At 44.7% G+C, this 12,540-nt stretch overlaps 2 protein-coding genes across 3 annotated transcripts in view; one reads left to right on the top strand and one right to left on the bottom strand.

The window, feature by feature from the left end:
• LOC118667215 (U3 small nucleolar RNA-associated protein 14 homolog A-like) overlaps nucleotides 1–792 on the bottom strand; it is a 72,879-nt gene extending 72,087 nt beyond the window's left edge. Inside the window, exon 1 of the mRNA XM_036330105.1 lies at nucleotides 544–792. The gene's annotated coding sequence lies outside the window, so the exon portion shown is untranslated. The remainder of the gene's footprint in view (nucleotides 1–543) is intronic.
• Nucleotides 793–903: 111 nt separating this feature from the next.
• Nucleotides 904–12,540, top strand: part of RAD23B (RAD23 homolog B, nucleotide excision repair protein) — a 45,206-nt gene continuing 33,569 nt past the window's right edge. The window contains exon 1 of one of the 2 annotated variants that reach the window (XM_036330108.1): nucleotides 904–1,320. In XM_036330108.1, the coding sequence (XP_036186001.1) occupies nucleotides 1,255–1,320 (66 nt within the window). In that variant the 5' untranslated portion in view covers nucleotides 904–1,254. The remainder of the gene's footprint in view (nucleotides 1,321–12,540) is intronic. The other variant, XM_036330107.1, reaches the window with a different exon arrangement.

Below are 12,540 nucleotides of genomic sequence, written 5' to 3'. Positions count from 1 at the left end.
TGAAAAACATACGATGATAAATGCTACAGGGGGAAAAAAACTGAGCAGGTTCATGGAGCTAGGCAAGTTGCGGCTTTAGGTCGGGTAGCTAAGGTAGATCTCACCGAGAAGGTGACACGTGAGCAGAGATTCAAAGGAGGCGAGAGAGCGAGCCACCCAGGTGTCTGGGGAGAGAGGACTCGGGGCGGGAACAGCGGGTGCAAAGGCAGCCGGAAGCAGGTGCTGAACATCCACCATCACCACCATCCAGAGCTAGCGGGAGAGAGACGTGGTGAGAGGCAGGTGCTCAGGGCCGAGTTTTAACAACTTTTTTACTCTGGGTGAGATGAGGAACCACTGGACAGTTCTGCCCAAAGGAGTGAAAGAGCTTGACCTCCCGTTACCGGCCCTTTTCTTTAGGGTCCACACAGGCTGTCTGGCGCTGGTCTGTGCTCTCAAGATTAAAGCACCAGTCACCCCCACAAGGGCTCAGCCACACAGCAAGCGCCGGGCTCATTTCCGTGGTAACCACGATCCTTTCACTTAAGCCCGGCCCCGACCTACCGCCCTCTAGTTCCCCAGCTGCAGAGCTTGGAATCCACCGAGTCGGGTCTCCACGTTGCGCTCCCGGTTACGCCAACGGGTTGCGCAATTCGAGCCGCCGGGCGGAGCCTGGACGTAGGCGGAGCGGCGGCGAGCGGGAGAACGCCCAGGTTGCAGACGCTACGAGGCAGCCCTAAAGCCCACGACACACAGGCACTGCGCATGCGTACGCCGCGGGCGTCCCGCAGCCGCATTAGCCCCGCCCCAATTCCAGGGCGGAGTTCTTAGCTGCGCCTGCGCACAGCCTCGCCGCAACCTACGCCTGCGCGCTGCGCCAGCCCGGCCCCATCCCCCAGGTTTTTCGGGTGGGGGAGGGGGCACTACTCGGCGAGTCACGATGATGGCGGCCACCAGCCTGTGGTGAGCTAGCGGATTCTCTGCTTGTCTCGAAGCGCTTCTCGAGCTTCCTGCACACTCAGGGGCTGGTGCTGAGGACGCTAGGCGGCCCGATCTCGCGGGAAAGGCCGCAGTCGCGGAGGCAGCCGCGCGGCCCGAGGCCACGGCGGGGGGAGAGGCCGCCCCGCTGGGCGAATGTGACAAATCCCCACCCCCACCGTCTTCCTTCCGAGCGCACGAGGAGCGCGGGCGACCCCAGGGCCACGCCAGGCCACAGACCCCGCCCAGCGGCCAGCACCTGGAGCAGGCCCGGCAGCGGAGCTGCGCGGCGGCACCATGCAGGTCACCCTGAAGACTCTCCAGCAGCAGACCTTTAAGATCGACATCGACCCCGAGGAGACGGTGCGAGCGGAGGGGAGCGCGGGGCCGGGACGGGCGCGCTGGGGCCGCGGGGAGCACGAGGGGTGCGCCGGGCCTGGGCGGGGGGCGGCGCGGCAGGGCGTGGGGTCCCCGCCTCAGCTCCGAGCCGGGCTTGGCGGCGCGCCCGAGCGGGGACAACTCCCGGTGCACCGGGAAAGCTCGGTGTGCGTGGGCCCCGGGCCCCGGGCCCCAGGCGCTGGATGAGGCCTGAGGGCTCCGGGCGCTGGCTGGGCCCGGGGTCCCAGCGTCCCGGCCCTGGTGGCGTGCGGCCGCCCCGACCCCTCGGAGTTGGCCTCGGGCTTTGTGGCAGGAGTAAGAGGAAGCAGTGGCCGGGCGCCGAGGGCCTGGTGGCCAATGGCGTGGAGCACGCGCGCGCGGGGTGCAGGAGGCCTTGGCCTAGGAGTCCTTAGTGGAGATTGGGTGGGTAGGTGGGGCCACGGCTTCCGTGGCGGTGTCGCCGGGCCCCCCCGGTGTGGGTGCTGGGGTTTGGGGGGGAGGCAGATGTAGGCGTCGCCACTGCCACTGCGTGGACCTGGTTAGGCAGCTCTTGGGAGATGGTCACCGGAGATAATGAGCTTTTTAAAAAGGGGGTGTCAGGTTCCATCTGCCTCAGGGTGAGGGTGGGGGGTGGAGAAAGTGAATTCTGTGCCCTCGTCCCCCCAGAATTGGTAACTTCTTTATGTGCCTATATATCTTGAACCCTTTGGCTGCAGTTCTCCCGCCACCGAATCCGCACCCATAGGTGCACTCTGAGGCCTCTGGTGGTGAAGATTTTTGCTTTAGAGCCCTTCAAACCCAGGCTCAAGCTCACGTCCAAATTAACGGGTCCTCGGAATTGCAGAACCCTGCATCCTCCCTCACCCCCAATAATAGCACTTTGTGGGAGAGAAAAAATAAAAACTTGGAATCCCTTCTGCAGTTAATTAAACCTTTGAACACTTCAGAAGTCCACATGGTAAATTACCGTGCGAGCTTGTGTCTGTGACTGCAAAAGGAGCCACTGTTGAAAGCAGAACAACTTTACACCAAGAATCTAATAATGCCATAATCTTACATTTACTGCTTATGTTTTGGAATTTTCATTCACTACACCCGTTGAGGTTGTCATAATGCTAAATTTAAACCAGCAACTTTCTGTCCATCCATATTTTAAAAAGTAGTTAATTCTGTTCTTGGAGACCAGGGGCCATTAAGTAGATATGGGTTTCATTGTGACTTTGTACTAGTTATGTACCTGCTTTGCAGAGATGTGAAGATTAAATAGTATTTAAGTTGGTGGTCACTAAATGGAATTGATTTTTAATAGGTGGCTACCTTTGAGTGAGGTTTGAGTAGTGTATGTTTATCTGTCTCATGTAATCTAAAGTTTTCTACATCTTTAGTCATTTAAGAAACATTATTTAAAAGGCATAGTTCCCAACCTTTTTGGAATTGTTTTACAAAATGATTTTTTTCAAAGTATGTGTAGAAGTATGCTGTGATTAAACTTTTAAAGGTGTAGAAGATATCAGTTATAGGTGAGAAACTTCAGTGTCCTCAGAGGTAATTGACAATACCCTGTGGATTGATATTACTAATAGAAACCAGATTCTTGAATATTCCTTTACTGCTTAGTGTGTAGTAATAAGTTAGAGGATGCAAGTTAAAGTGCATCTGTCTTTTTAATGTTTTCAGGTAAAACTTTTCATTAAATGTCTTTGATTTTGGTTCTTTGTAGTACTAAATGTTGGTGCTGCAGGAATTTGACCAGCTTATAATATTCAAAATTAATTCCAGAATTATTGAAACAAAAGAGTTTTTTAATATCTGTGAGTTTATTTAAGTTATTCAATGACTTTCTACAGCTCTACTGAAATATTTATATTTTATAAGATTTGTATAGCTCTTTGGTCACTTTGTACATAATCTTTGAGCCAATATTGTATTTGTATAGATTTTTAACTATTTGCTATTTTCCAGTTTATTTCCAAGGCAATGCATTAGTTATATGAATTATAAAACTTCTAGAAGTTTATATTTTCAGAAAGCTCATGGTTACAAAGTAGTTTCTCTACCTTTTTTTTTTTTCCCTACTTGTAGAAATGTAAAAACTAACACTTAGTCTGGGGCAAGAAATGAAAACATTTAACCTGCTATATGGGACATTTTTTTTTTTTAAATATATTTTATTGATTTTTTACAGAGAGGAAGGGAGAGAGATAGAGAGAGAGAAACATCGATCACCTGCCTCCCGCACACCTCCTACTGGGGATGTGCCCGCAACCCAGGTACATGCCCTTGACCGGAATCGAACCTGGGACCTTTCAGTCCGCAGGCCGACGCTCTATCCACTGAGCCAAACCGGTTTCGGCGGGACATTTTAATTAAAGTTAATTGTAGATTTTCATTTAATGACTTTAAATTTCTTAAATGTTTTAAAAATAGAACATTTTATCTTTAGTGGTTTTTTAGTTAATATTTTCAAAACAGAATTTGAATGTAGAATTACAGTAAGAAAAGAAAATAGTGAAGACCATATGAGTATAGATCAGGGATGGAGACCTTTTTTCTGCCAAGGGCCATTTAGATATTTATAACAGCATTCAGAGGCAATACAAAATTATCAACTTAAAAATGAGCCCGCTATATTTGGTCAAACATTTAATTAACTCACCCCTACTGCCTAGGCAGGGCCAGACCAAATTATTTCTCTAGCCTTATAGGGCCACCACCCCTGAGAAAACTAGGTAACCAAGGATATTAGAGATAGTATTCTACATATACATATATATGTGTATATATATGAAAAGCCAGTGGCTAGAATGCTGTAACGACTGGAACGACCGGTCACCCACTGCTGCCAGCGAACCGCCCAATCCAGGGGTGGCGCCCGCGACCAACCTCCTGCAGCTCCTCCTCTCGGCCACCCTGCCCCTGATCAGCCTTTCCCACCCTGATCGAGGGAGGGGCTGCCCGCCAACCAACCAACTCCCCCCCCCCTTCTCCCTCCCCAGGCTGACACCACCCCTGATCGCCCCTCACCCCAATAGAGGCATGGGCCTCCGGCCAACCTGCGGCCCCTCCCCCCAGCCAGCTCCACCCCCAACTGGCCCCCCCACTCCAATCAGGGACAGGGCCGGTCGCCCAACCCCTCATGGCTTCTCCCCCAGGCCACTGGCCCCCAATCTGTCCGTCCCCCCCCCCCCCCCCACACACACACACACACACCGCATTTGGGGCTGGGCCTACTGCCTTCGGCCCCTCTCCATAGCCATGCGGCTCCCATCTGTCTATTGGGGCTGTGCAGGACCCACTTGTGCACTGGGCCTCTAGTATAAAATAAGGATGAAAATGGATTATAATGAGACTTGCAGGGAGACCCACGTAAAATGAGCAGATTTTGGTCTCTGAGACCTATTTTGGCTACTCAAAGGTTTGTCCTTGTTTAATTTTTTATTAGAATGAATTGAGGAAATTAAGTAACTTGAAGTTGCCAGTAGATAAACTTGTGGGGGATGAGCAGGAACAAAAATGAGTGAAAGAAAGAATTGAGAGATAAAAATAATTTTGGGAGTGATTCATTTGTAGAACAAATAATTGTTGAGTGAGCTTTGACTGGAGGGACTGGACGAGTACAGGGACTTTTATACTTTTAGGACCTGGTTTGGGTCTTCTGGAAACCTAATTGACCTAGTCTTGGCTTAGGACTGTAAAAGGAAAGGCAAGAGGATTTGGTTCTGCCCCCTGTATGCGCCCCACTGGGAATTGAGCCCACAACCCAGGCATATGCCCTGACCAGGAATCGAAACCATGACTTCCTGGTTCACAGGTTGATGCTCAACCACTGAGCCATGCTGGTCGTGCTGACAAAACACTAGCCATTTGAACCATTGCAAAAGTCTTTTTATTACAAAAGTAATGCATCTCCTCTTATAAAATATTCAAACAATATAGAAACAAAATGAAGAGGTGGGATGGAGAACCCATTGCTGAAAGAGCAGTCTTCATTGTGTGGAGTTCTATTTTAAATACATGATTTCCTGTAAAAAAAGAAAAGGATAAATTTAAGCTATATAATAAAGCATTTTGAGATATATAGTAGACTGATACTTACACAAAATTCTTAAAAATTCTGAAGGTTGGTGGTGTGATGGATATTTAGAGGGAAATGGAATGCACAAAGATTTTTTAAGCTCAGATCCATAGTCACTTAATTTTTTTGGTTTGCCATTACTTAAACCCAATAGGGAGGGAACAGGTAGATTAAAGAAAAGTTGATATTCTTCTACTGCAGTGCAGATCTTACTGTATCAATGAAAATGACAAGAAAGAATATGTGGTATACAGATTTAATCCTTCAGTCTGCTAACCCCTGCCACTCTGTGTTTTCAATAACTAGACAAAAAATAACAACCCAGCTGACATGAGACTTTAAATGCACAAGCTGAAATGTAATTATATTATTATATAAGTGCCGTAAAGCTGGGCATATACATTGAAAGTTTTTTGTTATTAATCCTCACCTGAGGATATTTTTTCCACTGATTTTTAGAGAGTGGAAGGGAGGGGGAGAGACAGAGAAACATTGATGTGAGAGAGACACATCAATTGGTTCCCTCCAACACGCCCCCTGGAGGGAGGGGGGGGTGGCGATTGAGCCTGCAACCGAGGTACCTGCCCTTTAACCGGAATCGAACTGGGACCCTTCAGTCGGTGGGCCAGTGCTCAATGCCAAACCAGCTAGGGCTACATTGAAAGTTTAAGATTTCTCTATAAGCTGATCCATTATTTTATTTTTTAAAATTTATTTTTATTGATTTGAGAGAGGAGGGAAGAGAGGGAGAGAGATAGAAACATCAATGATGAGAATCATTGATCAGCTGCCTCCTGCACACCCCCTACTAGGGATCAAGCCCACAACCTGGGATGTGCCCTTGACTGGAATCAAACCCAGGACCCTTCAGTCCGCAGGCGGACACTCTATCCACTGAGCCAAACCAGTTAGGGCTAATGTGTTTGTTTTTTTTAATGTTATTGTTGAAAGTATTACATATGTTTTCCTTTTCTTCCATTGATCCCTTCTAGCCCGCTCCCACCCCAGGACTTCACCACCCTATTATCTGTGTTCATGCGTTAGGCATATATGCATACAAGTTCTTAGGTTGATCTCATCCCACCCACCCCGCCTTGCCTCTGAGATTGGACAGTCTATTCCATGCTTCTATATAGTCCTATATAGTAAAAGGCTAATATGCAAATCAACCGAACTACAGAACGACCAGTCACTCTGATGCACACTGACCACCACGGGGCAGACGCTCAACGCAGGAGCTGCCCCCTGGTGGTCAATGTGCTCCCACAGGAGGAGCCCTGCTCAGCCAGAAGTTGGGCTCACAGCTGGTGAGTGCAGCAGTAGTGGCAGGAGCCTCTCCTGCTTCCCCAGCAGTCGGATGTCTCCCGAGGGCTCCCAGACTGTGAGAGGGCGCAGGCTGAGCTGAGGGACCCCATGCCCCCACCCACCCCCCGAGTGCTCAAATTTCGTGCACTGGGCCTCTAGTCCTATATAATAAAAGTGTAGTATGCAAATTGTCCCCTTGACCAGAAGTTGTCTGGGAGTTCAATCAGGGGTGGGGCCGACTGGGGTCCGCAGCAGCAGGCAGCCAGGGGAAGGGAGGGAGTACCCGACTACCAGTCTTTAGGGACCCTACCATTGTACAGATTTCGTGCACTGGGCCTCTAGTTGTTAACAAAACATTCAAACCTGTAAAGATTTTTTGTGAGTTTATTTGAGCCAAACTCAACAATTGCCAGAAAGCAGAATCTCAACGGATTGGGATAATGCTCTAGAGCAGTGGTTCTCAACCTTCCTAATGCCTTGACCCTTTAAATACAGTTCCTCATGTTGTGACCCAACCATAAAATTATTTTCGTTGCTACTTCATAACTGTAATTTTGCTACTGTTATGAATCGTAATGTAAATATCTGATATGCAGGATGTATTTTCATTGTTACAAATGGAACATAATTAAAGCATAGTGATTAACCACAAAAACAATATGTAATTATATATGTGTTTTCTGATGGTCTTAGGCAACCCCTGTGAAAGGGTCGTTGGACCCCCAAAGGGGTCGCGACCCACAGGTTGAGAACCGCTGCTCTAGAGAATGGCGGTTTTTCACCTATTTTTATACATTACAATCAAAGGAGGAGATGTAAGTGGGTTACACGAAATCTATTTGTGATAAATTAGAGAGGCAGAAGAAAGCAGGGGAAATCTCTGGGATTTGGATAAAAAGTAAAATGATAGACACATACTTCTTTTACTTAGGTGGGTACAAGATATTTAAGTCAACAGTTAAGATGATGATAATAATGAAGGAATTTGTGGATCTGTCCTCGCACCCAGGGCATTTGGTTGTGTCCTGAGGGGTCCAGAAAAAGGGAAGTTACAAGTTACCCTGACATTTCAAGGATATGCTATCATAGATCCAAAAAGAGAATAGGCTCAGTTAAGGTAAAGATTGACCTTATCAGGGGAGATATTGGCCTAGGACAGTGGTTCTCAACCTGTGGGTCGCGTCCCCTTTAGCGGTCGAACGACCCTTTCACAGGGGTCGCCTAAGACCATCCTGCATATTAGATATTTACATTATGATTCATAACAGTAGCAACATTACAGTTATGAAGTAGCAACGAAAATAATTTTATGGTTGGGTCACAACATGAGGAACTGTATTTAAAGGGCCAGAAGGTTGAGAACCACTGGCCTAGGACATGACTACCCACCATAACTGCTTTTAAAGTTTTAATTTCAGACCATCTTTGTGGTTACTTTAGGTCTTAAGAGTTTGCAAGACTGTCATGCAGGCCTTCCCTGAGCTTGTCAGGTTAGCATTTGGCCCCTTTCGTCCACATAATGTTGATTATGCTCTTGCTCTAGTACTTGTCCTGTATGTGGTGTTTGCTAGCCATTTTTTATTAGTGACTTTTTCCTATTGTGGTTTATTGTATTTTAATACAGTTGTGATGGAGATAGTGCCTTATGGTAAATGTTTCTTAGATTATTAAAACATCAAGTAGTAAGTATATTAAAATCTAAATTGCAGAGATCAAACTAAGGTTTCTTGGCATATTGGTAAAACAAAATATGGAGAGGACCTGGGAAATCTGGTATGGTTTCTGCCAGACTTCTGCTCATTCTATACCTGGCACACAGTAAGTAAGCATTTTATAAAGATCTTTTGAATGAATTCGATGCATTCTTTTGGTGAACTATCAAGTCAGTGATCCCTCATGTTTGCTTGTTGATTCATTTATTTACTATTTGTTGAGTACTTATTAAATGTCACGGCCTGCTGTCATGGTGCATACATTACAGTGGAATAAATCAGTCAAAAATCAAATTTTTAAAACCAGATAATGGTTATGTAGAGAATTGAAATAGGGTGAGGTAATGCGTTAGTGCATGTCAGGGTGGCTACTTTTAAATTGGTCACAAAAAGCCTTTTTGAATAAGGTGACATTTAAACGGAGATCTGAGTAGTAATAAGCACTCAGATGGGGAGAGTATTTTCTATAGGTAAAGATCCTTAAGCCCTGGCGGGGAACTTAGTTGGTAAGAGCATCATCCCTATATGCCAAGGTTGTGGGTTTGATCCCCAGTCAGGGCACAAATTAGAAGCAACCAGTGGCCCAGCCATTGTGGCTCAATGGGTTGAGAGTAGTCCCATGCACCAAGAGGTCACTGGTTTGATTCCGTCAGGACACATGCCTGGGTTTTGGGCTCGATTCCCAGGAGATAGTCATCCATGTTTCTCTCTCTCTGTCTCTGTCTCTCTCTGTCCCTCCCTCCTTCTCCTCCTCCTCCTCCTCCTCCTCCTCCTCCTCCTCCTTTCCAATCTCTCTAAAAATCAATGGAAAAATATCCACAGGTGAGGATGAACAAAAACAAAAAAGAAAATTAAAAAATAAATTAAAAAACTTTAAAACATAAATTTAGGAAAAAGAGAATGGTTTTTTGGGGGGTGTGTGTGTGTGTTTTTAAGACCTTTAAAAGAGTGTATTTAGGGAACCAAAAAGCCTGTATTGCTGATCTGGTAGGGGTGGGCAGAGAGATTAGAGATTGGATGGAGGGTTAGGTTAGGGGCCAGAATCTGTAAGGCTCTCTAATCATCTGGGGGTTTTCAAGGTAGAGTAGAAAACCTTTGGGGAATTTAAACAGGTGGAAAAAATTTCTTGTATGATTTTAAAGAGTTACTTGGACTGCTATATGGAGAATAGATAGTAGAATGAGCAGGAGTGAAAGCAGGGAGACCAGTTAGGAGGCTTGCACAGTTGTCTTAAGCAGTGGATTCTTTGGCCAAGGAAGTAGAAGTGGATGGATTTGAGATAGCTTGGGAGTGTAGAGTTGAGACTTTCTTGATAGGTTGGCATGGGAAAAATTAAGAAATAAAAGATTAAACCTAGATTTTGGTTGTATAAATTATGTGAATACTAAATTCTTTTCCTGTGAAGGGCTGGGAGAGGAACAGGTTTGGGAGTTGGGATGGGGCCACAAGACTTAGTTTAAGATGCCTATTAAACATTTAAGTGGGGATAAGGAGATTTGGTATGAATCTCGATTCCAGAGAGAAGTTTGGGCTGGAGATAGATACTGACAGTAGACAGCATAGATGGTTGACTTCAGTCCATGGGACTAGATGAGGAATCACCCAGTATTTTTTAATGCCTAGTCTTTTTTAAGCCTTAATGCCTAAAGTATTCATTGTATAAATTTAACTAACATCTATGCTATTGGAATGGAGGAACCTTGATGAGAGTATTGCTGGGTAATAGGATAGGGCCTATGGCTTAATCCTGGGATACTCTAACATGTGAAGATTGAATAGTGATGAGGTCAATCAAAGAACAAATCTTTAAGGTAGGAAGAATCCAAGAAAAAATGTTTCAAGGAGGAGGAAAAGGTCAAATGTGTCTAATAATTGAGAAATCAAAAGTGAAATTTAAAATGACATGACATTTGGTTTTGGCAACTTGCGGATCATCGTTGACCATGATGAGTAGTCTCCATAGAGTGGTGGGACCAGAGTTAGATTTGGGTGGATTGAGGAATGAATGCTTGGGAGATGAGGAAGTGGAGATAGTACCTATGGACATTTTTGGTAATTATCCTTGACATTCCCCCTTTTCTTGGTAGAGCTGTTTTTATCAGTGGGTTAAAAACATGAAAATGATTACAATATGCTGAGCTTCACAGCTTGCGGTAGGCGTTATTTTAAAAAGAAATCCATACGAGAATAATGAAAAATATGTAGCGTATGTTTTAAAAGGAAGAAATCACGCCTAGCATGATTAGTAACTTGCCTGGGGTCACATAGTCAATGACCTTGGTATGTAGTTTCAATACGCATGAGAGATGGTCCCTGCCCTTCTATTCCTTAAATTCTCATCCAGTGATCTTTCCTTCCACTCTACTTCAGTCCCATTGATTAGCAACTATCACTTACCATTATTGTTGGCTGTAGCTCTTTTCCCATTTCCAGTATCTGGTTTTGGTATCTCACTTTACCTTCTCTCTGATTCCAGTTCTAGTGAGACCTATAATCCATCTTATCCATATTTCTTTTCACTCCTTCCATCATGTTACTGCTTCCACTCATGCCCAGCCACAAATAGGCTGGTGATTAAAATCATCGACATGCAAGGGTCAGCATAGCATCTCTCTTGAGCCAAGCTGCCAGAGTTTTGGTCCTGGCTGTAGCATTTGCTATGTGCCCTTGGGCAAGTTACTCAATTAATGTGCCTGTTTCCATATTGTAAAATGAGAGCACTGCCACTGGAAGTACTAACTTCATAGGGTTGTTTTGAAGGTTATATGAGTTTGAGGTAATATACATCAAGTGCTTAGAACTGTGACAGTGCTTGGCAATATGATCCCACTCACACTGCATTGTTCTTGCTTGTAAAACTCCAAGTGTGATTAAATTCAGCCCTATGTCTGTGCTTGCATCTGTGCAGCTGGAAGATGAACACATAGCCACATTGTCTTGTCTCACTTAAATTCATGAACATTGGCCTTTGTAACTTGCTCCTTGAGCCCATGCAGCTCAGCTGGGTCACTTCTACCTCTGTGACTTTCTAAATAAACTTTCTCTTGTAGCCAAGTCTTGGTTCTGAATTCTTTCTTAGCCAAAACTCAAGTACCAAGGTTGTTGAACAGATGTCCGGTTTGACGCCACCGCTCTAACACCTCATGCCGTTTTCACAGCCAACAGCTATCTCTGGATGGTGGAAATAGGGATAAATTTTATTTTCTTCTTTTGACTTTTCTGTGCTCTCCAGATTTTCTTCATTAAAGATACTACTTCTCAACCTAGAAAAAGATAAAAATAAATTCATAAACATCAGCCTTAACTAGGCCCTATGTATTGCCTGATAGGCACACATTTCCCCATTGCATTCAACTCTTCCACTGCCCTTGGCAGATTTCATATCTTCTCTCCTTATTTTCAGCTGATGACCCCAGATTTTATATTTTATTGAGAACATAGAAACAATTGAGACAACTTTTACAAGGGCCTGCCAGAGCTACCTACCTGTTAGCCTCCTTTTATAGTGGACTAGTGGCCCGGTGCACATTCTCTCCCTGCATAAAAACTTTAAAAGTTACAGTATCTTGTGATTTTCTACATTTCTACTTAGTCTTCAAACTCTGTACATCTTTTGATCTTGTTGAAATTATACTATTAGGAATATATTTTTATAATAGAATAGATTAAATTGGCATGACTAGATTGGCTTAGGACCCTAAATACCTGGATATTATATTTAAAGTAGGATTTTGGGACCACAGGCATACCTCTTAAATTCTTGACCCTACTTTAAGAATTAATTGCCTTTGAGGGGCAAAAAGAATTAATTCCTTTGTTTACTGTCTCTTTGCACATTATTAATATTGTAGTCTCAGTTACTGTTTCATTTTTTTAAAAATCACTTTTCTTGTACTATATTTTTTCATTCCTTGGCTCCCGTGGGGAGATTTTTCCACTTGCACTGAAACCAACTAACATGTTTATAATCAATTCTATTCTCAGAATTAGCAGGAACCAACTTTGGGAGAGAGATTCAGGAAACATTTTGGCAATTAACCATTAGTAAATTGGTTAATTTAGTTGCTCTTATTTTTTTTAATTTGCTAAGCTATGTAATACTGGAAGTACTGC

The sequence above is a fragment of the Myotis myotis genome, unplaced genomic scaffold (assembly GCF_014108235.1).
Source record: "Myotis myotis isolate mMyoMyo1 unplaced genomic scaffold, mMyoMyo1.p scaffold_m19_p_12, whole genome shotgun sequence".
NCBI lineage: Eukaryota > Metazoa > Chordata > Mammalia > Chiroptera > Vespertilionidae > Myotis > Myotis myotis.
This window is presented reverse-complemented; position numbering and strand designations above follow the sequence as displayed.